The sequence below is a fragment of the Cynoglossus semilaevis genome, chromosome 14 (assembly GCF_000523025.1).
Source record: "Cynoglossus semilaevis isolate Cse_v1.0 chromosome 14, Cse_v1.0, whole genome shotgun sequence".
Taxonomy (NCBI): Eukaryota; Metazoa; Chordata; class Actinopteri; order Pleuronectiformes; family Cynoglossidae; genus Cynoglossus; species Cynoglossus semilaevis.
The window spans coordinates 3,955,510-3,980,241 of NC_024320.1; the positions used below are offsets into that span (position 1 = coordinate 3,955,510).

The 24,732-nt window shown below is 37.3% G+C and overlaps 2 protein-coding genes across 2 annotated transcripts in view; both read right to left on the reverse strand.

Annotated features, from left to right (window-relative positions):
* LOC103389163 (threonine synthase-like 2) overlaps window positions 1-24,732 on the reverse strand; it is a 649,915-nt gene that overhangs the window by 425,250 nt on the left and 199,933 nt on the right. The window lies entirely within an intron of this gene.
* Window positions 11,305-24,732, reverse strand: part of pnpla7a (patatin-like phospholipase domain containing 7a) — a 28,166-nt gene continuing 14,738 nt past the window's right edge. The window contains exons 24-36 of the mRNA XM_008324523.3: window positions 24,411-24,579; window positions 23,179-23,361; window positions 22,944-23,062; window positions 22,699-22,855; window positions 21,248-21,364; window positions 21,027-21,096; window positions 19,686-19,802; window positions 19,422-19,570; window positions 19,126-19,278; window positions 17,892-18,011; window positions 15,657-15,741; window positions 14,590-14,705; window positions 11,305-12,726 (exon numbers count right to left, since the gene is read on the reverse strand). Coding sequence (XP_008322745.1) covers window positions 12,661-12,726; window positions 14,590-14,705; window positions 15,657-15,741; window positions 17,892-18,011; window positions 19,126-19,278; window positions 19,422-19,570; window positions 19,686-19,802; window positions 21,027-21,096; window positions 21,248-21,364; window positions 22,699-22,855; window positions 22,944-23,062; window positions 23,179-23,361; window positions 24,411-24,579 — 1,621 coding nt within the window. The 3' untranslated portion in view covers window positions 11,305-12,660. The remainder of the gene's footprint in view (window positions 12,727-14,589; window positions 14,706-15,656; window positions 15,742-17,891; window positions 18,012-19,125; window positions 19,279-19,421; window positions 19,571-19,685; window positions 19,803-21,026; window positions 21,097-21,247; window positions 21,365-22,698; window positions 22,856-22,943; window positions 23,063-23,178; window positions 23,362-24,410; window positions 24,580-24,732) is intronic.

Sequence of the window (24,732 nt, forward strand, 5' to 3'; positions counted from 1 at the left end):
AAAATCACCAAAAACATGCCTTAGTATTTTATATGAGCTAAAAACTCCAAAAAATATTTTTTCTGAATATTTTCAGATAAAAAAACCAAGCAGACTATAGTCTTACTATCACGAAATGCCAAAAAATTAAAAGTCCCAGAAATGCCTCAAAACGTAAGTTTGTGGCCCAAAACAGGCAGTCAGGTGAATAATTTGAGCTAAAAAATACCAAAAAATCTGAATATTTCAAAATATCACCAACATTCTTTTTTGTGATAGTAAGACTATATACTTACTTGTTTTTGGTGATATTTTCACATATTCAGATTTGTGAAAACAACAGGAACAACACACAAATAGATTAAGTAAAATACAAACAGGAGTAGTAGCACACCATAAAAATTATGAAAAACATAAACATTGGATGTCAGTAGAGTAGTAGATTAGTAGTACTACATAGATTAGTAGTAGAGTAGTAGATGATTATTGCTGTCATGTGTGGTGTTGTTATTGGAATCTATATGATTCAATTAAATTAGTATTATGTATACTAAAGTATACCACATTGTCTCTGTAGTAGCTAAATAAGTACAGTATTATAATACTTATAAAAGTTACAAATGAATAGTTTAGATATAATTAATTATATTAATTATATCTAAATTAGATAAACAGATATATAGGCAGTTCTAGCAGACATAATAGTGCAAGAAGTGTGATACAACCAGGTACAAGAGGTGTGATACAACTAGTATTTCTAGGAGTTACTATACATAATATTAGATAGGGTACTCTTAGTTATACATATGCATATATACACATATATGCATTATATATATGTACACATATGTACAGACCTACACATAAGCATATGGTAGGCATTTATATATGTATATACAGTATGTGTATATATGTGTGTGTGTGTGTATGTATATATAAATATATATATATATATATAGGGAGAGAGAGAGAGAGAGAGGCATTGTCAAGGATGGTGAGCAGTTTACCAAGTGTTCTCTTCTCTGCCACTGTCACCAGAGGGTCCAGGTTGATGCCCACCACAGAGCTAGATTTCCCGATCAACTTCTCCAATCTGTGTAAGTCCTTCTTCGATGTGCTGCTATCCCAGCACACCACAGTGTACGAAATGACACTGGCAACTACAAACTGGTAAAACATTTTCAGGAGTTTCCTGCAGATGTCGAAAGACCTGAACCTCCGCAGGAAGTAAGCATGTATACACCCCACGATGGCTGTCATCTGCAAACTTCTGGATGTAAAGGATGAAGAGGAGAGGGGACAGCACCGTCCCCTGTGGTGCTCCGACGTTGCTGACCAGTGTTGGAAGTGATGTCATTCAGCCTGACATAGCTAGAAATCAAGGCAAAAAGACAGGGGTCCACTTACATTCGTGTCATTTTAGTGCATTTAAAAATGTTACCGCTGTTCATAATGAAAAAGTCAATTTCTTTCTGAATTTTTAACATTAAAAGGAGATAGCTACACATTGAGATAGCATAATTGTGTATTTTTATTCGTTTTTGGGAAACTTTGATATTTTTAGACTTTTTCAGGGAAGTATTTCTATAGTATGGTACCTGTGATCAATATTTGATGTACAGAAACCCAAATTTCTTCAGGATTTTAAGCACAGAAAACGGACCTAGCTAAACATTTTATGGCAAATAAGTACATTTATATTTATTTTTGGGAAACCTTAATTTTTTTAAGACTTTTTTAGGAAATTATTTTGTAGTATGTTGCCCTTGAATAATAGTTGACGTACGAAAAAGTCAAATTTCTTTGGAATTTTGAGCATAAAAAAACGGCATAGCTACACATTTTAAGACAAATTAGAGCATGTTATTCATTTTTGGGACTTTTTCAGAAAATTATTAGTGTCGTATTTTACCAGTGATCAACATTTGATGTTTCAAAAAATCAATTTCTTTCTGAATTTTAAATCTAAAACTCAACAGAGCTACACATTTAAAGCAAATTAATGCATTTTCATTAATTTTTGTGAAACTCAAGAAGACAGAGTCAGACAGACTGAGGTACAAACAATGGATAAACAGACAAACAGACTGACCTTGGGGGCAGACAGAGGACACAGGCCACCTTGATCAGACTGTACCTCTCTGCCACGATGCTGCATCTCATGGCTCACCCTGGAAAGGGTCAGTTCTCTCTCTCCCTTTCGCACCAGTCTGTGGTCCTAATGTTTCTGAGGGGGGCGCTGCCAAAACACCTTAGATCTCTGTGGGTCAGACAAATAACAACAGCCTGGAAAAGAAAGCGATGAGTGAAGGGGTGAAGCAGGGACTGAGCTGAGAAAGTGGCTGCATGCAGAGATGTTCTCACTGATGGAGGGCACAGAGGAGAGAGGCAAAGCCCCATGAAGACCACCGAGCCATGCACAAACAGAAATGGAAGACTGAGGGGAGGAGGCCCATGCTGACAGGTCAGCTGGCACATAATCAAATGGACGGGCAAGTGAAGCGAGAAAGTGATAAACGAGCAGTTATAGGGAAGCTGGGTGAGAGAAACCCCAGTGGTGACAGACTGTGATGTCTCTCAGACCCTGACACACCACCATATGAAGAGGAATGGAAATGCTGCAGTACCAGTCAGAGGACGTCGGTCGGTCCACATCTCTAGATGGGAGAATGTGATGTGTGACCGTTTGGGAAGCGATGAGACCAATGGTTGCAGTTTTCCAATTCGAATTTGTTTCTTCACTTTGGAACCAAAGTGTTGAAGTGTGCACTTCACCAAATCACCTGCATCTCTACATACCACCTTAACTCACCTCATGTGTTTGTGGAAGCCTAAACCTCAGGTCAGAGGCCCAGCATGTGTCAGAGCGGCCTGACTGAGATCGGGACAGTCAGTAAGTCTACAGTCAGACACCACAGTCAGATGGATTGTTGTTGTTCAGGACTGTAGACTGATTAGTATTGTGGAGGACAACAACTGGACTGAAGTTTGGAAAGAAACTACCAAAGAGTTAAGAACAACAGTAAATAAAAGTAAACATCTACCAATTATGTGAAGCAAACTCTTCAGTTATATTTTCATATATTGACATGTTTCCATATTAATAAATATTTCATTCATTAGATTGTTTACAAATAAAAACAGGTGAGGAACACTGACCCCTACCTGCTGATATTGGTCTATCCAGCGATACATGGGTTAATAAAGGTTTTTGTCTTATTGAAGAATGTTGATTTATCTCAATTAATCATAATAACTAATGTGTGATTAATCAGACAAAAAAGTTTGACAACCTGGAGGAAAACCAGATTGAGCTCAGAAAACATGTGAGAGCACTAACCACTCCGCTACAGTGTGGCCCAAAACATAAAAGTGACAAAAAGTCCTTTATGTAAATCTAATCCCAGAGTACAAAGGTTTCACCTTCGGATGCATCACTCACGTCAGTAGTTTCTTTGTTTGATCTTCAGACAGTTTGTCATTCTTTCCATTTTGCAAAGACAAAGAAAAAACTTACAAAACCTCTTTGGCCTTTTTGAGGGAAGAGACGATTCTTATTTTGGCAGCTGCGAACCTCGGTGACGTACTCGGGCAGCGGAGCTCTCACCTCGTGTTCAGCGGGTTATTATTAGCCTGAAGCAGCAGCTCTGTCCACATTGTACACTTGATCAGGCAGCAGCTGTGACTCAGGTTTGTATTAAATATGGCCTCTGATGCTCCAGCATCTTCTAGAATACACAGTACACAGTACACAGAGGAAGAGCACAAGCTGTACTCATGTACTGCTGTGTATAAGTTTAGTTTTCTATTAAAACAAAAGCAATAATTCCATAATATCCAACATTATATTTTCTACATAGGACATAAAAAAACAAACATTATTACTAAAAATGACAATAATGTTATACTACATACTTTGTTCTTTGTCAAAAAAGTTGTTAAAATGTAACATGTTCTGAGATGACACATAACCACAACTATAGGACGTTATTTTCTGTACAAAGATGTCAATCGTACAAATGGTTCAAAATGACAAAAAAAACTTCAAAATATAAATTCAAAAACCGTTTTCTATCTCTATGTTTTTCGATAAATGTGTTTGTGTGATCTAAATTTTTTATAATATTAATAATAAATAATAATAATTGTTGCTGTTGCTGTTGTTGTTGTTGTTGTTATCCATACTGCACTGAGCAGTTTTGGTGGAAGCAGATAGCAAACCAGCTAACTGCTAATGAAGTTATAGTGACATTAAAGAATTCAAGGTCATTAAAGTTCTTTGACTGAACAAACCGTCTTAGTACAAAAAACAAAGCAAACAAAATTCAGAATTTTGCAACTAACTATTGACTTCTATTTAACAAAAATACTGACCAAAAAAAACCCATCAAACCAGAGCTAAGACAATATTAGGTCTAAATATAGAAAAATTAAAAACAGATTACCAAAAAAACAAAACAAAAAAACAACATGTATCCATAAATCTAACCTAAATTAAAACTTAAAAAAAAAAAGATAACTACAATAAAGACACCAAAAGGCTAGGTAAGAAATAGCTTAGCATTAGTTATTTTTTTAGCAAACACTTGATGATCCTAAAACTATATGTCAGGAGAAACAGACATTAAGACCAAATACAATAATTTAAACTGCAGTCCCTTAATGTAGCATTAAGGTAAATGCTAAGTTAAGTAAAACCTGGCAGTATTCCAGGCTTAACTTCAACTGTATTTTTGGCTAAACTGCTCATTTAGAAAGCACCAAGTCATGCATTCAGAGTCACTGAGTTACCACAGTGTTCTGTTCAAATATGAACCACCTGGGAGTTCTTTTTTTTCTCCTCATACTTTAATCAAAACGTGCCTGAAGCAACAGCTGTATGTTGACCACGTCTGTCGTCGTGCTACATCAGACAATCTCATTCTCCTCTTATCACTGGGCCTGTTGGGGCCTGAGGCAGCGATCAGCTGACTCACACCCAGACTCATCGTGTCTGCCACTGTTGGTCTGGGCCCCGGGTCCAAATGATTGGATCCTGTACCGAGCCTGGCGCTGATGACACAGACTACACCGGAATGAATCGCTTTTCTGGTTCATGTTACAAACCCACTCTCTGGAATAAAAGAAAAAAACTAAATCTGTATTTGATATCAAATTGACTGTAATCAACTGAGGAACTCAATCAGCAGGTGAACTGGTCAAATATCTGCTGAGGCCCATGTGGACCAGACCACATGGACACAATCAAACACAAATTTGGATTCAGACTTTGAAATACTTACAGGTATCCTGTCTAATTATTTTTTATACTACGTATATTTCCATCACTAGTTTCAATATTTGGTCTATACTGGTGCCACATTTAACCAGTTTGTGGCACTGAGATCAATCCAAACAAAGGCTGTAATCTCCTAATGTTACAGATGTTACAAAAGATAACGTTGAAATAACTAAAAGTTAGCTAATAACAAAAGACAAGCAAAAGTTAGCCCTAAATGGCTAACGATGGGATTCAATTGTGTAGATAACAAAGTTAATCAATTGCATACTGTATACTTTGGCACCAGGTTACAATCTGCCTCATGAAAAGTGTTTTTCTTTTTTCCTGAGCTCACCTTCAAATATTTTAACTTTCTGATAAAAAAAATAAATAAAAAATTAGGCAAATTAAAAAAGATTTTTTGAAATTATTTTGTTAACAGCAGAGAAAAAGGCTTAGAATTAGCTTAAAGATTTTTGGAGATTACCAAAGAAACTTAGCATTTACCAAAAAAAAAAAGATGTTTAAATTCCATTTAATCTAATGTATAAGGAGTCCTGTCAACAGTGTTGATTACTGTAAATGGTGAAGAATTTTGATCTAAGCAAATGTCAATGGATTTTTTGCTAGCCAAAAAGGTTAGCCTAGATAAAGATTCAAAAACTAGTCAAAGGAAGCTGGAAATGTAGCTGACATAGTTTAAAGTGGATCAAAAATGACCTAGAAAACTAGCAGGAGGACACTCAGAAGTGTTAAGTACAAAAAGGTGAAAGTTTAAATGGAATTCGTTTCAGGATAATGTTGAGCCAAATGTGGGATATGTGGCGAAATCTTGTTTCTATGTTTAAAAATAATTGAAAAAACCATTTGCCTTTTGACCTAGCCTTGTATACTGTGCCAATTCTCAACTAACTCCCTCTTTATAGTTGTAAAAATACGCAAATAAAAACAAAGAAAGGAATAAAACACAGGCATCAATAAGCTAAATCCAAATTATTTAAAAATAAATAAATTCAAAAGCGTCTTTGGCCGTCAAACTGAGGATGACATAAAGCCATAAAGTAGCAAAGTCTGGACAGTAACTAGAAAATCCCCAATTTTCCAATTAGATGATATTTGAAGCTTAACCTTGGTTAAAAAAAATTGTTTATAAATAGTTTTGTGATTACCCATGTTCTCAATTTTTAGAAAAGATAAAAAGCAAAATTTTGCTAAAAATCTAACATCTGGGGGAAATTGCTACTTTTAGCTGGACGAGAAGCCAAAAAATTAAAAGTTATATAAGAAGGTTATAATAAGTTCAATGAAAGCTTCAACTTTCTGAAATTGGAAGTTGTCAAAAATAAAAGTGACTAGCTAAAAGTTAGCCAAAAATCCCAAAAATGTCTTTAGCCGGCTTTGATTAAAAGGTTGTTTTCAGTCAGCGTCACCTGACTGAAAACAACCAATGACGTTTATTTATAACACTCTAGATAAACTGAAATCTTAACTCCAGGAAAAGTTGCTGGTGTGAATACTGTGAATATTTTTATCCAGACTTTGTGAACATTCATGTGTCAGGCTGAAGCAGTGGCGATGACACCTTCCTGGGGAGGAGACCTTTCTGAGTGTTGACACACTATTTATACATCAGCACGTCACACACAAGTGTTTTCACTGCACCGCGTTGACCCACTTGCCTGTTTCTGTCCCTTTTTGTCCCCGTTTAATAGAGACCCAGAGGCAATAGAAATGAGCGTGAGAGGTAAGGATGAAGGTGAGGTGAGGAAGGATGGGAGGACGGAGGAAGAGGAGGAGCGAGGACGTGACTCTGCACCGGTGGGTTTGACCTTCTATAAATCAAAGTGTCCGCCTGGCTTAAGGTCAGAAAATTCCCCTTGTCTCTTTTCGCTGCGTTGCTCAATTTTTCCATAAATGCCTTTCAGTTGCTCCTGCTGCTGCTGCCTGACACTGTGATGTAGTGCAGTGAGGTCATAGTCTGTGCAGCAGCAGCAGCAGCAGCAGCGATGCTGTGCCACTGCCCTGTCCACTGTCCATCGTGTCTTTGTCTAAAAATCCTCATTTCCTGGAAGCCTGGACTCATTCACCTCCTCTATTTTCTCCTTCCGTCAGATTGATGTATTGATCAGAAGTGCTGCCGATGCCAACTCCTCTCCCTTCCAGCTCTTCCTATGACCCAAATCCCCCCGTGTGATCATTAATTAGCTGATGCAATTGCGCCGTCCCCAGGGAAGACAGGAGATTAAAAACCTCATTATGGTCCACATCAATAAAGTGGGATTAATCAGACACGGCCAATTCAGATCTGTTGCTTTGTTTGGTTTTTTAACTGTGTGCTATTAAAGCCACAGGTGTCAGGTCTCCTCATTCATATTAATGTTTTGGTTGTTTGGTTGTTTTTTTCCCTGAACCTATTTGTCTGCAAATTCATCATTGTGTCTAAAACCTAATCAGACTCTTCGCACACAAAGTAACAGATGACAACATTTTCAACATCCATCAGATCAGTTCACAAAATGCTTCGCTGTCTTGGATTTTCTTTAAAAAAAAAAAAAAAAAAGGAAGGATCGGACAAACAGGAAACTGAGGTTTGTCAAAGCTGTACGAGATGCAGGTGACCCCTGACCTCCACCACTCTAACGGCACCAGCTGCGCAAGTGTTAGCATCCCTTTAGCAGATGCAGTCATGGGACAGAAGGCTGATGGTTGTGGGCAGACACTGACCGACTAGTAGACTGGTCAACTCAATGACAAAGCCTGTCATTGGTTCCATAGTGTAGCAGTTAGCATGGCTGCCTTAAAAGCAGAGAGCAGAGAGTCCTGGGTTCAATTCCCAGAGGAACCACATGTTTGCAGCTACCAGGGGCAGCCTGTTAACAGCAAATCTTCATTACAAAGATGTAATCAGACCAGACCTGTCCTTCGACAACACCTGCGGTAACTGCAGCCCTGCATTTAGCTTTCCTGGCTAATATCTGTTTGTTTCATCATTAGCAACTTTTGGTCTAACTTTAAGCTATTTTTAGGCTACATATTTTTTTGTATCTATTTTTGTAGTTTTCTTTGGGTCAATCTTTGTTGGCTACAAACTTTACAGGCTAATGCATGTTTAACTTTTTAGCCAACTTTTAGCCAACTTCAGCTTCCCTAACAATTTCCGCTCTTTCTCTTGAAGCACTGTTGTTAGCAGCGTCTTGTCAGTAGTAACTAATCAACAATTCTTTGACATCTTTAACTGTCTGGTATTTGTCTAAGGATATCTCAAAACACACTCGCTGGACATTATTCATTTCAGGATACGCAAAAGCTGCCGATATCATTATCTTCAGAACCGGGGGGGGGTGGGGTGGGGGGTTTCTCAAGGGTAACTAGAGATACTTCAAGGGCATTTGGCCAACAAAACATCAAAGTGATTTCCCTCCTTCTAAACACTAACATTTAAGTCCTGCAGTTGATGAGGCTGTAAATCAAAACCCAAACAAGTAAATAACAAATAGAGGTTTATTAGTAACAATTTGTCATTAATAAGAATCTTTATCAAATAATATAAATACAGCCAAGTGTAGAATATCATACAGAAAAGGCTCCTTAGTAGAAATGTATATAAACATATATATTTTTGTTTTTGATAAACAAGGGCAGGAGTGCTTGTCTCTCCATGTGGGTCATTTAAGGCTGTGTAACATTAACTCATGGCCCGGTTCCAGCCATTACATAAGCACTTGATCCATCACTGTGTCCCATTTAGCAAAGTAGAGAAACTTAATTCTGCCAGAACATAAATTCATTGTAGTTACTCTCTGGAAAGAGTCCAGGTCAAAAAAAAAGGAAAGACATGAAAAAAGCGGAAAGAAAAAGGCATCATGTCATTGGTCGACAGCTTCCTAAATACGCAATTTAAACCAAAATAGTTAGGAAAACTTTTTTACTGATGGTGATGTCATTAGAATAAATAAGTGAACCTGTTTGTTGTGTGTTTTATTAAGTACAAATGTTAAACAGAAAAAAATTAAAAACTCTGCAGCACTTTTTGTTGTTAGGAGTTTTGACTTGTCAGTCTGCCAACGATGACAGAGTAACAAGATTATTTCTAAAATATCAAATGTCTCAGTCTTATGTAATAAATAAAAATCTGCCAAATATATTGTTCCTTTTTTTCATATTTTGACTTTCACATAACATCCCTGGCGGTCATCCAGGGCTCTAGAACCTGACTCACGTTTGTAACTTTTGATTTATGTTTTTCTTTTTAGCGCTCCATCTGTTCAAGGTGGCACGGACGTAGCGTCTTTTTGTGCCAGCTTTATAATTATATGAGTGTTATTTAAATTTTTATCCAGTTTTATTGAATTTATTGAATTCATCCCTTTAATTCTTTTTTCATATTTGAGAATCCATTGGATTCATCCATTTAATTTAATTCTTTTTTCATATTTGAGAATCTTTGGAACTGTAAAAATATAAATTTAAGAAACAATTTTTTATGCATTAAATGCCATGAAAAATAAATCATAAACTTTATGGTTAGTTTTAACAGTAATCAGTGCTCAGTTGTGGCTATAACAGAGAGGCTGGAGTGGATATTCTTAACAATACAGTGCAAAAGTCTATGGATGTAATTAGATTTGGAGCGCCACATAGTGGTGACAGTAACTACACAGTTGCTCCTTTTGACATTGATTAGCCAAAGTATCAAATTGTCATTGTCCTCATCATTGGTCAGGGAAGTCAGGATCATGTGATTTATCCCTGAACTCTACAATTTTCAGAGCTGAATTTCAGATAGATGAAAAGGCATATATCTTATAGCTAAAAGTCAAGAAGAAAAACAACTTGGGGGCTCAACTTATTTTCAACAATTAAGGTAAAGTGTCACACCAAAGAAAAAAAGAAAAAAAAAACTGTCCCTGCAGGCAAACGTATCCTAACACTGGGAGAAAGATTATTGCAAAAATCCATCAATTTCTTATTGAAAAAAATCACTACCTGATTGCCACGTACTATCTCAGGTTATATCTATTATGATTTATGTCACCAAGACACAACAAGAAAACCATTAGGAGAGAAGCTGTAATTAGCCTGACTGTATCCACATCTATGAAACTCAACAACACCACAGCGTTGCCAGTGGAAACCTAACCAGCAATCTCCCAATCACAAGCCTCAACCTGTAACGACTAGGCTATGGCACTGCCAAAAGGTGAGTATTAAAAGGTTTACTGTCACAGAGCCACACTGTGGTGACAGCAAATGCTGCATACATACATTTTCACATTGTCTTAAGAGAACAAAAAACCTACAGAATTTCTGAGATGGGAATATTGAGAATATTGTAAAAAAAAAATAGACATGTTGCCATATTACTACACTAGTTAATTTGCACTGCTTTGCATTTGTGACAGGGTAATTTATTTCACAATAAAAAAAGCTCTGGTTTGCATTCTGATTTTAAAAATTTGTAGGTATAAAAACATATTTTTTAATCTAATTTAATCCTAATTTTCAATCTCTCTGCTCTCTGCTTTCCAGTTAAATTGATGTCTGTACACAGTACTGTATACACATACATATAGTATATACATATAAATATATATGTATACATGTATGCACATACACACATATACATACATATTCATATACATATACATCAATATATATACATATATATATATTGTGTGACTAAACAGGTATTCACAACTTATTATGGCCGCAGCTTAATTTCTATGGAATATTGTATGCAGGTCAAAGATTGTATAATTTTTTTTTATTATACAACTATAAATGGGTTCACTTTTAGTTTGGAGTTTCAACTGAATTGAAGTCACCACAGCGTTAAGACAATGATCAAAATGTTCCAGCACATTCCTGGCTGCTGCTCACGGTCCATAAACTGAGCTCAGAGCAGTTTGTTCCCACTGCTGCCTGAGGCTTCGACAGATATGACCCAGGGAAACAGACTGGTTTGTGCTGTGGATGAATTTAGTGGCTATTCTTATAAAACAAGAGATTTCTACAGCTATTTAGTGATTGTTTTTTTCTGCAGAAAAATAAAGACCAATGACCAATGTTTGTTTGAGAAGACTGGAAACTTTTGTTTATTACCTGGTTTCATTGTTTCAGATCCATAATGGTTGGGTTTGTTTTTTTTTTTTTGTTTTTTTTTAAATAATATTTTTTCTTTAAATACTAGAAACACAATGAAATTGCTTTGAGTCACTATAAAATTCCAAGTACAACTTACTTACAAATACATTTTAATCATCTTTGGATTTTGTTTCCTATATGGCATAATATTGAAATATTACAAAATATCTTAAAATGAGACCAAAGAAGCGGCGTCCTAATGTATTGATTGTTAAGTTGTCCAGTATGTTATCCGTCAAAAACAATTACTGACACATGCATACTCACTTAATTAATTAATATTTTTTTACTAAAAACTAGTTTTGTGTTTTTAGTCAATATGTTGTAAAATTAATAGTTTCTAGGGTGTTTTAATATGATTATGATTAACCGTGTGATTATAACTAATGGCTAATTGTTTGTTTAAAAAAAAACAATCTCATTATGTTAAGAAAAGGATTGTACATTTTATGGTTGAAACAATCTGATGAGTCACTGAATTTTTTTTTTAATCACAAATAATTCTCATTCATATCTCTTTCTGTTGTGCTGCTGTTACTCTGCATGGATTAGAAAATGAACTCTGAACAGGATACAGATCAGATAATCTTTCAGATTTGATTCATTTTTAAGATCTATAACAAAAGGGTATCATAATTATTTTTTTCAAATATTTTTAAGCTGTTTATAATACATTAAAGTCACCTCAGGGACCTCAGAATGCTCTAAACCAAAGCCGGGATTCATCAACCAGTCAAAACCAACAAACAATATACGTTTCTCCAACGAATTGGACCAAAACGTCCTGAAGTCTGTCTCTTACATTTGATAAAGAAAGATTCACAGTTGTGTAGCCATAAATACTTTTCACGTCTCAGTTTCTCTCCGTTGAAGTTGTGTGTAAAGCTCTGGTAAGCAAAGACCTGTTGACAATCTCAATATGAGACAAACGTGCTGCTGCTGCTGCATAGGCACAGTATACGTACGCAGCAGCAGCAGAGTAAACTGTGGGTGTTGGTAGATTCTATGAGATTTTTTTCAGGGTTCTTTAGCCGTACATTTCTTGTGTCAGTCTCATGACTAACGAGGCCAGGTTAGAAAGAGCAGAGAGGTAATCAGTTGTTACTCACGGGAAGGAGAAACAGGTTCAGTCTCGCGGGGGAATCTCAAGGCTAATGTGTGGCAGAGAGGCAGGTGACCTCGTCCAGCAGATGTCATTGGACTTGTCTCCACTTAACGGACTGTTTTGGAAAGGACGTCTAGGTTTAACGGCACGTCCATTAATGTGTCATGGAGGCTTACTTGGATGGAGTGACAGAGGGTCTGAGTGGGCGGTGTTGGTGCCTCGCGTCCAGCTCTTCGTCCTGGGTGTGGAAAGCACACACAGAGACATCAGTATCTATCTGATACTCCCATTTTATGATGTATTATTGTAATCGAGAAATACTCATAGTCTTCAACAATCTCAGCAGTTTGTAGGTAACCTAACACTGAGGACAAAGACAGAAGCAGGACATACTGTAGGATTTGTTCTTATATAAAACATCTTTATACGATTACATTATTGTCTCCTCTCAGTTTCTCTTCAATGTAGACAGAAAAGGTACTTGCATCTCAACAAGTCACATTATTGTCCAAACGTATTTCACCACCACAGTGTGTACATTTTGAAATGTTCTATTGGTGTAAAAACTCTGCTTAATTTCTGTTTAGCTGACTGCTTTGAAGTTTTTTCTTTCATTTTAATATTTTTGATTTATTTATTTATTTAGTCTTAGATATACATTTTCTAGTTTTAGGTGTTTTTTTTTTTAAAGAATGATTTGTTTCCTTCAAATACAACTTTACATTCACATTAGAACAACGCCTTTTAGTTCAATGTAAAAAAAAATGAAAAAATGAAAATACATCGGTTTGTAAAAAGAAAAATGATTCTGACAAAACTATTTTTAGGAATAATTTTAGTTTTACACTAGAAAAAAGTAGATAAGACCAACAGTGAGGGCAGAATTTGTATTACTATTATTTTTATTTATAGTGGATTCGTGGATCACATCGATCGTTTGCAAATGCCCTTACCTCAGTTTCAAGATGAGAATCCAAATTTTTAAAGCCAAAACCTTTGTATATATGTAATAATATTATGTCTTGATTCTTTTTTAATTTTTTGCTATATTTTACTGTTTTACAGATTTACTTTGTCAAGAGCACTGCAAAGGATGAATGTAGTAAGTTTAGGTGATTTTGTTCATACTGCCTTTCTGGTGTTTAATTTTATGAACCTAAATTTCTGCCTGTAGGAACAATAACAAAAGAAGAACAGAACCAAGGGAGCACACATCCCATTAGAAAAAAGATAATAAAAAGAAAAGGGTTCACTCAAATACAAGTCAGCTCTGGTTGGCTTTACGTACTCAGTCCATTTAGTCCAGGTCTTTCGACCTTGAGGAAGAAGGAAAATTTTCTTACCATTAAACATTGCAATATATCAAAAATTTCACAAGATCAGATTAAAAAAAACATTGCAATGTTCCGAGGGAACGAAAGGAGAACTGCGATGTAGAGGGGGAACACTGTACTTAAATTTTATAAAGTGCTTCCAGTATTTGTTTTAGTAAAAATCGGAATCCCTTCAGAACATATGCAGTGTCATACATTCATTGATCCCATAGTTCCTTATATAGAGAGAGATATATATTAGTGCTGGGTTTTTATTATGATGATTTTAGTCTATTAAATACAGACAAAATTATGCCATAAAAAATAATATGCTCAATAAACACTTTCTCACTTCCTGGCACATCAGGAAGTCTGATGCACAAACTCCAGCCAAGTAGGTGGCAGTAAAGCACCTAAGTTCAACTGCAAGCCATTAAGATGCACAGGATGCATTGAGGGACATCAGTCACAAGAAATTTTGGTCAAAATTGATGTTGGACACCTCAACACCTGCCTCATTGGGTAAAACCTTTTTTTTTTCAAAAACTTGGATTAGACCATAATTGTGAAAACGGGGTTTTCACACTTCGAGTTTAAAGTATCCCTTCAATGCAAAATGTGTTGCTATAAGCACAAAGCTACAACAGTCCAAGTACAGACAAATGATGTAGCCAGTTCACAAAAGAACAGATCACTGGGTTCAAAAATGTCTTCAAATGTCCGACAAAAGAGCTATAACTGTACTGTGGGTTTGTAATAATCTATAAATGTAGTCAACAGATTCACACCGTGTCGGCGGTCTCCTCTCCTTCCGTGTGTTCTCCTGATCGACTGTACATTTCCATGTCAGACAAGGCACTCTCTACTGCCTCCTCGTCATAGTCGGTTTGGTAGTCAGATTCATCTGGTAAAAGAAAACAGTGAAGAGTTAGTAAACAGATGCAATGAGTCGATTGTAAAGTAAGACTCTAAAACATTTTTTACTTTTCTTTCAGAACCTCCTCTTACACACAAAAACAACACCAACGTGTGTGGAAGGCAACTCTTTGGGATCAATAACTTATAACTTAGAAAGCATGGCAGCAGTGATTAATCCAACAAATATGCAAGACAGTGAAGGCATCATCACCGTTCCTCTGCCTTAAACGTAAGGTCTATTTTTACGGGAGGTTTCAACCACTATTTGCTCTTGTGACTGTTTGTCACAAGAGCAGGTTTACAAAGAGCAGTGGAGAGTTTGATGGAGCCTCAATTCTTTAGACATAAAACATAAGATCTCCTTCAGTTGTTTGTAATAATGGTGATAATGATGCTTTACATCAAACTAAAAGACTATTGACATTAATCAAACTATATATTGTAGGTAAACAAATTAAAGAAATACATTTAAGGAAATAAACTCACTAGAATGTCCTCTAGGATTGGCTCCAGCCCCCCCCCTGCAACCTTTAACAGACTAAATCAGTAGAAAATAAACAGGTGACTGTTTCCTTTGATTGCAAATGATTAATCTAAATTGCTAAATCTACACAGGTTCCACTTTCCATCAGCTCATTATTACAACCTGTCTATGTTCACCGTGTGCACCTGATCAACAGTGTGACAGCTCTGCATCGACTGCTACGTGAAAGACATTAATGTCCTTAATAGAGTGTGACGGGAAAACACAAAAGCAAATGGAAGGAAGGCACAAAGACATGAAGACAAACAGGAACGGTGTACGTCCCTCAGATGGTTTGTTTGTGTTTGTGTGTGTGAATATTTCAGAGATATTCACACTCAGTGTCATGACGGTATGGGGGTAGGTCTAGGTGAGGATGTTGGAGTGTGTGTGTGTGTGTGTTGGTAGTTTTACCGTCCACCACTGCAGATTTAACAGGCTCAATGCGGGACACGATTTCTGCCAGGTCAGTGAAGGAGGCGTTGGGACAGGTCACCACCTATATATAAATATATATATAAATAGATTTTTTTACACACACAAATATATAAATACATATATACCCATGGTAAACCACAAACAGACTCTGATTAGTTTCAGCTAATTAATCTGTGGCATCGCAGCCAAAATAAGGCAGCTGCCTGCTGTCACCACCTCATTTGTTAGTAACGGCAAGTGGCGCAGAGAGCACAGACTGGCAGCTTTAACAGCAGTCTCAAGGAGGACAGAGAGCTGATTAGATTTTTTTTTTTTTGGTTTTTGCTGCATTATTGAAACTGCACTGAATTTTAAAAACCCAAAAGAATCTATGCACAAATCTCCACTGTGCTCCGTCTCCACACAATGTAAAACATGATCCTCCATATTGCAGACGGAGAGGAAGCTTTGTCCCATGACATCTGATTTGGATTGTTTTTGTTTTGATTTTTATAACAGTGCAAGCTAAAGCAGCTACTCATTAGGTTTTTGATCAGTATCTGTGACTATTTATTACATTTTATTTAAAGCTACTGAAGTCTTCATCCTCCCAAAACAAAACATAGGCAGTATATGAATATATTAAAGATAAAATAAAATAACTGTGCCACAATATTTGTTTTTTTTTCACTCTCCATTTTGTGCAACATTATTGAATAAAGCTAGTGCTATGAGACATCCATCATGTGAGGTGATGCATTATTTCCCCGGAGAGTTGCACCAAACAGTGGCATCTGAAAATAGACTCATTAACCGCCCATGTGGGATGGCTATTGTCTTAAAGAATGGGAACTTATTTATAAAACAGTCTTGGGCTTTCATTGTTTCAAATGCACCAGCATCACTGTGGATGCATTGTTCTCTTAAGTGCTGTTTAGGTGCATTTATTACTCTGTTACTCTGGGGGTTTTCTTGAGATTTCTTTCCCTGTGAATCCCTCTCTTCTTCCCATCATCCCATTTATATTGTTGCTCAGAATAGAGAAACATTTTTACTTTTTTTTTCTTCATCATTTGTTCTGTCCTCTTGTTCAGTGGGGTCCTTTGTTTTGACATTGCTGTCTGGCAAATGTGGTGTGAAGTGAATCCATTGCCTCACACTTTAACAATACTCTGATTCATGGTGACTTATAATGGCCATCGCTGTTGCTATAACAGCAGCTTAAGCCGAAATGTATATATAAAAAATAATAGAAATACGTAGTAGAAGCATATGGTTGATGACACATGGGAAGAATGTAAAAAGATGTAGAAATCATGAAATAAGAAAAAATAAATAAATAAAATTTTAAAAATAACATAAAAGCAGGTGTTTATTACTTTTGCACATTAACAAATTAGTATTAGGTTAGAATTTTTTTTTATTACGGAAATTATGAAATCATGGAAATTTAAAAATTCCTATACCACAACAAAGACAGAATTAGATTTCCAAACCCAAATCTCATTTACCCGTACGTACATGTTTTGGGTTTTTTTGCATTACCCTGTATGTATGTGATGCAAAATGTTTTTCCATTTATTTATTTACTGTTTTACTTTTTTTCCCCCTAATTTTGTGACGTCGGATAAAAAAAATTGTGATGCACAGAGGGAGCGAAAGGAGAACTGCGATGTGGAGAGGGAACACTATATGAACATACGTTAAGGCTTCAACAGTGTTAAAAAGCACTTCTTATTATTTCTTTCTTTAACTACTTCAACTTCAATCATTACATACTATACTTACTACTACTATGTACATGCATATATATATATATATATACATATATATACACACTCAAGAATACTGTACATTTGATGTTTTAGTTTTGAGTTACTTGAATATATTTGGTACCAACTGAGATAATATCTGGTCAGAAACAATAAAGACAATAAGTGGAGCATTTGTGCTTGTTACATATAGGTGGATGTGTGTCAATTATCAAATTCATAATTTGTTTTAACATATTTCCTGTCTTGTCTTTTTACCTGACAAAGCAACAACATATTTATCAAACCACGAACTCTGACCCTGAGCAAAGTAGGGTTTTTACTGCCAACCCAAAAACCTGAACCGTAACATTTCAGTTATACTGAACTATTTCCAATGAGAATAAAATAAACCAATAAACATTTTTAAACTACATATTATATGTTGCATGCTTTTCTCCCCTTGTCCTTTCATACTCACATTATTCTTGCACTGAGTGTTGTAGAACTCCTCCTGGTGCCTGTCTTTCAACATTTTCTCCACCACCCCACTGCGCCCCCAAACATCAAACACCGTCTTGCCGTGTTGGTAACCCACCTCCTACATCAACAGGAAAAAGACAACACAACAAGTCAGTAGAGACAAGGCCTCCATCCTCTCAAAACCTGACTGCTGCTGTTTTTGATAAATACACTTTGTGGAGTCATAAAGATTACAGGTTTGAGAAAACAGTTAGCTTCATAACATTCCATTTAGACAAATAGAGATTGAATTGAGTCTCTTTAGTTTTAAAAATCTTCATGAATCGAAATTTTTATTTTTACGCCAATAGTGTCTGCAGCCTTGTGCTGAGGTCCGAGTCAAAGAATGGTTTGAGTCAACTCCGTGTAAAGACGCATTCATGTCATCCATTTGAGTCTCCAGAAAGTCCCCATAGTCAGACTCTACTGCAGGACTTGTTACTCAAGTTTCAATATTCTTGCTGAGATCATTCTTTTGACTCTGATTCCAAAGTGACAGTTATATAGTCTTGAAGTAACCAACATGTGCAGAAGAAGACATGATGTCACATACTGTGTTTACAAAAGTAAATATATACGCTACAAATGTTGCAGCGTGTCTATATGTTTCCAAGATATTGTGCCATCAATGTCAGTCAGTTTGATCGCTTCACCATCAATCAGCTCCACTTGCCCTGCATATGCCACGTCTCCTGACATCACCTCACGGCTGCGGAGCAAGTGAAACTTTGATGCTCTTGTTGTTTCTGCTGATTAACTCAGTCAGTGTTGTCTGCTGCTTTTTTTGCTGCTGTGTCAGAGACATCTGTCTCACTACAATACTTAAATGCGACACAACATTCCAAACTGAGGTCACTTTGAAGGCAATGGATAGTGTCTGACTTTGGTTCATATATGAAAGTGATGTAAGTGATGAAGAAACAATTTGAATCAAGACAGGGACGAGTCTCAGAGGTTTCAGGCCAGAATCCAAGTAATTAGAGAAACAATTCCTGGGTGACTTATGAGTGCTTCAGTCCAAGTCTTATATCCTTGATTTCAGTACTACAGGGTGAACAATAGAAATAATGGCAGCAATTTGTATTCTCTTAGATCAATTCTTTATACAGCAATTCAACGGAAACAAAAAGTCTGGGGAAAGACAAAGAAAGAAAATCAGGACAAAACTAATAAAAACATAACGCAAAGCTTACCGCTATCTCGTCAAACTTTCCAAACTCCAAGGTACGGTATCTGTCGATCGGAGGTCTGATGTACTCGCAGTATTCGCTGTTCTTCACAGACTCCAACTGCCTCACACAGCACACATAGGCCAGCCGTGTCTGGATCTCCGCCATGTTCAGCACCTGACACAGCCAGTGAAGTAACATATTTGATACACAGCAGCACCAAAGACAGCACCATTGTCACTGGTTAAAGTCATTTATTTTAAAAAGAAAACACATCCCTGCACAGTCGGCTATGTTTTTATTTTTAATCAATCCATTACCTTAACTTTCTCAGCGAGAGGATTGAGACGTTTCCATAGCAGCCACCAGCCTGAGAGCGAGTCGCCATAATTAGTGAGGTTGGTTTCATCTCGGCTGCCCACGTCAATAGCTATCACCACCTTGGCCCCCATGGAGCGAGCTACATCAGCTGCGAGGAAAGGAGACACAAAGGCAGAGGGGTTGGGATAGAGAGTGGAAAAAAAGTTTTGTTTAAATTACTGAATGAAAAGTACAGACAGAAAGGCACAAGAAGCGTCACAAACCAGGTAAGTTGTTGATGTAACCCCCATCCATCAGTAGGTGTCCGTCTTTGGGGTCACAGAGAGGAGGCAGGTACCCCGAGAGAGACATGCTGGCACGTACGTATCGCCAAAGAGAGCCTTAAAAAATAAAATGGCAACTGGTTTGAATCGGAGCCTTTTCATTTTTACTTGGTGTAAACAGCTAGCCTTAGGCCTTGTTTTATGGAGAGTTTGGGCCGATCCCACTCCAGGTCACAACCTGAACCCCAGGGTTCACCTCCTGGGCAAGTTCAAATCCCGGTTAGTGGGGTTGGTACGGTGCAGTGTGATTTGGGTGGCGGTCATGGAGACTGCTGCCCCCGTGACCCAGTAACAGATAAGCGGATGAAAATGGATGGCTGGTTAAAGAGTCTAAATTATTCCAATTTAAAAATCACAAGTTCTGAAAATACACGTTTTATATATATATATATATTTCCCAAGTCAGTCTAAACTCTTCTTCAGTGGTGTTTCCATCAGAGATTTTCTTTTTTGCAGAATTCTGCAGAAGGACTTTGACTCCAGGTCACAACTTGTTTATTTGTCTGGACTTTTTGTCTTGTTTGTTTTGTTTGTGCTTGTTACCCACGCCGAATGCAATGGGTTAACATGTTGGCCCGGGGACCCTCTGGTCCTCGGAGTCTCTGTGTTTTCTCCCCTCCTAGACCCCATGGATGCTGTTCTGGATCCAGGACCCCCTCCGTACTCCTGCCTCATCTGTATTATCTGTACTGAAAACTAGAACTGAAAAAAATGTTGTAGATTGTTTTGTTACTGCACGCCTGCCCGTCCTGGGTGAGGATCCCCTCCTCTGTCTGTCACCCTGAGGTTTCTTCCTTTTTTTTTACCCTATTAAGGGGTTTTTTTTTGTTCCTCGGCCGATGCGAGGCTCCATTAGGGCAGGGGACGATTACCACTGTTACCACTTCTTTCTTTCTTTCTTTCTGTTTCTTGCTCTCTTGATATTTTAATGGTTTATGGTGTATGCAATGTGCTCTATAAATAAAATTGAATTGAATTGAATTCAAGTTTGTTTGCCATAATTTCAAAATTGATTATTTTAAGAGCCTTGAAAAAACAGATCAGGTAAACTGCTTACACAGCTCAACATCTGACATGATGACATGATGATACAATTTGTCAAAAAATGTATGATTTTCCTTTGTCAAATAATTTAAATGTGTTAATCATAAGTCATTTACACGACTTTTAACTTCTTTAAATGTTTCTTCAAACCTGACTATTTTGACCCAATCATTATACACACTGCAGTTAGCAAAACTTACAGAGGAATATTATAAAACAGTAAAAGATTAAACCTACCATCAGTGTGCACTCTCATGGTGGAGGCACTGATGTCAGTCGTGATGTTGAAATATGGGATCCAAAGATCCTGCAAAGATGAGGTGTTAGATTCAAATTAATGATGATAAAAAATATATTATTTGCTTTTTTCTGCACTATAACTTGCATCTTTAATGATCCACTTAATCTGGATGAGTTAAATAACTAAGTTCTGATTGGTTTGTTCTGCACTCACTCACCTCAATCTGTTTACCCTTGAAGACATTGCTGATGCTAGAGTTGAAGGCAGCCCCTGAGAACATGGATGTGACCGGATAGGTCAAATCCAGAACTTTTTTAAACACTGATGTCATTTCCTGAAAAAAAAAAAAAAGTAAAAATCCTCCCTTGAAAACGAGTTGTTTTATGGTCAAATAAGTCTTGAAGTTTCACTTTTGAATTAAATTCCACCTCCTGTATTCTTCCCTATGATATTGCAGCAGTGAAACAACGGCTGTACACTTCATTTGCATTTCAAAGGCATATTTTTTATACGATATGGTTTCCTGGTTACGATCCTGGGTTTATCAATCCTAGTTCTACCACCTGAGCCATATTGAACCAAGCTGCTCTAGACATATTACTTTACTGTTATTTTCAGGGTACAATATCAAAATAGCGACATGTGACTGCATCTTTTTGCAGCACCCAAAGCTCTAGCCTTGTTACACACAGATGGCCAGCTCATATGTTTGACTTTGTGATGTACTGTATATTTCCCTCAGAGATATTATCTTTCAAAACTACCTGTCAGAAATCCACTAGTGTGATGGCACAGCTCGCTGTTTCTCTGTGGTTAAAGAGTCAGCTTTAGATGTAAGCACACACTAAAAGCATTTGAGCTTTTAGCTTCGACAGCCTCTTCAGATCATTTAAATAAAGGGCCTTTATTTTATTGCAACTATAGCCCTTCTGATATGATACGAAAGGAGCAGCCGCTCAGACAGCTCTGTCTACAGGGAGGACTCAGAAGCAAGGACGGAGACAGAGGAGGGGGGCTGAGAACACTGTAGGAGGACAGATTGTTCCACTCGCTCTGCCTGCAGACCTGGAGACGGAGCAGGTGTCTCAGATTAGCCGTCAAACCTTAGTTGTCAAACTCTGGATAAGTCACTGCAAATGTCTTCTATGTGAAAACTATTCATTAGAGTCTCACAAGTGTCCAGAATAAAACACAGTTAAATTTACTAGAAAATAATATAATATTCAATAATATTCATACCTGCATATAAATTATTTTAAAATGTTACTGAACTTTATTAAAAACAAAATAATTCCTAGAAAACTGCAATTCTTATTCGTCAATATGAATAAAATTACTAGAATTATTAAAGTCAGTACAACTTTCCCACTGTGGCACAAATATAAAAAGAAATTCAGAAATTTAAATTTATTGCCCTGCTGTGGACTCCACACAATGGCACAAAAATCAAAACTAGAAAAAAATCTTGTAAATAGTGTGTCTTAGCTCCACTGACAGCTGCATGGTCTTATGCAACATCTGAGGTAAAGGACTCCAAGTACCCATCACCCATTCTTTAACAATTCTGTCAAATACAGTAAAATAGTTCTGACTATAACTCTGACTTAATGGACTGAAACTTAACAAGCCATAATACATGAAAGACATAAGCTGCTCTGCCCTTCTTACCATGGCCCATTCTCTTGCTCTGATCCTCATTCGACTGTGGCTGCGATCTTCGGCATATAGCGCCCCCATCAGTGAACCAATTGAAGTGCCGCCAACAAGATCCACTGGGATGCCAGCCTCGCAGAGAGCTCGCATAATCCCCACCTGGGAACAACCCCTGAGACAAAGACAAGCTGGCTTTAACAGAGATTAACATTCATTTTTATTTAACATGTATTACTTAAGCAGGACAAAGAGTGGGTCACCTGGCCCCTCCTCCTCCCAGAATAATAGCAATGGCATTCCCTGTGAGGACTCGAGCCAGACGTGAGAAATCAGAGTGACGGTCAGCTGGCTTCTCAAACACTCGTTTGTACAACTCCAACTGAAGAAAAAAGAAAATTATTACAACTGCAAACTTAAAAAACACAGAAGTCTGACAACAGTACAACCAAAAAAAGAGCACAAAACTAGAGAATGAAAACAACACTTTGTCCATACCAGTTTGGGCAGGCTCCTCTTGGAGAACACTCTCCGGGGACAGGAGAGATGGAGGTGTCTGGAGATCCAACTTCTCATGTTCAACCAGTCCACCGTTCCTTTAGGTGGAGGGCCATCTTCTTTGTGTAACAACACCAGCTGCTTCTGGGCTCGCACTGCACTGCTTTCCAACATACGCTCCAGCTACGGAAAGTATGCAGAAAATGGATTTTTTTTCTTTAGAATTTAAGCTACTGCTCAGCTTTCTATGTTGTAGATTTTTTTTTCTACTTCTGTTTAAGGCCTTCTCGGTGGACAACGTGTCTAATCTGCTTGCCAGATTGCAGGGTTGCTGGTTTGATCCCCATCCTTCCTGTGTTTGTTTTCTGTTTGTACTCTAATTTCCTCCCACAATTCAAAAACATGCAGGATTAGGTTAAATTGTTATTCTCAACCAAACACAGGTGTGAATTAAAGTGTGAATGGTTGTTTATCTATTTACGTGGCCTGTGATTGCCTGGAAAATTGTACCTTAATTTCATTGTACAATGCTCCCATTTTACAATGTCGAATAATTCTGATTCAAATGATTAATGATTAAATATGAAAGGGGCCTGGCTCTCCACCATAGAGTCATTATATCCCACATTAAACTTTAAATATCATTTTAATGTATTTGTTTTTACTTTTCTATCTGCAAATGTATCATTTTCTCCTAAATGAATAATAACCGTATAAAAATGAGGCTATAGAACCTCAGACATGGTTAGATTTCACCCCAGCTGTAACCCTGAAAGTCAGAAGGTGTGAATATAATAGAAAGAGAATCAAAACAGAACAATGATTCACTCAGTCTGCTCTGATATTGATCCATCTCCCCACCCACTCCGACCCTCCACCCACCATTATACAGAGATAGATTCCTTTCTCTTTTCTAAGCCCATTTTTCCCCATGAGGTCAAATCTCTGTCCCTCATTGTCTCCCTTATAGAGTTTACCCATCTTTTACTCACAACCGGAGGGTTACGGGTTCAATTCAAGACTTGGTGGGTTATACGCCATCCCTGGGTCGATGGCAAAACTTATATGTAAGGCGTGTGTAAGATCACTTACAGCATGGTCATCTGAACAGTTGCTCCAAAGCTAAAAAAGTCTGTACAGTCCTGAATTAAACCAATCAAACCTGGCAATCATGGGTGAAATCTAGATCACAGTCCACCAATATTTAAAGACAATAATTTTTGTGGCTTCACCTCCCCCACAACAGGGTCCTGTTCCCCCAGTCCCACAATGATGATGCAGTCGGCCTGACGTATGCAGCGCTGGGTCCATGGGGTGAGTGTGGAGTCTGTCTGATAAAGGACTATACGATGAATGTCCTCCTGTTGACCCAGCCAGCTGGACAGACGATACTCGTGGACACTAGGGAAAGGATATGTTTATTAGTGGCAGACAATAAACTGATCAGTCAGTACAGTGTGTGTTGACACTGAATGAACAACTAAAAAAAACAGTTCAAAGAGACTAAAGAAACCACACTAGATAGTTAAAACAGACAGGTATAAAATAATAAGC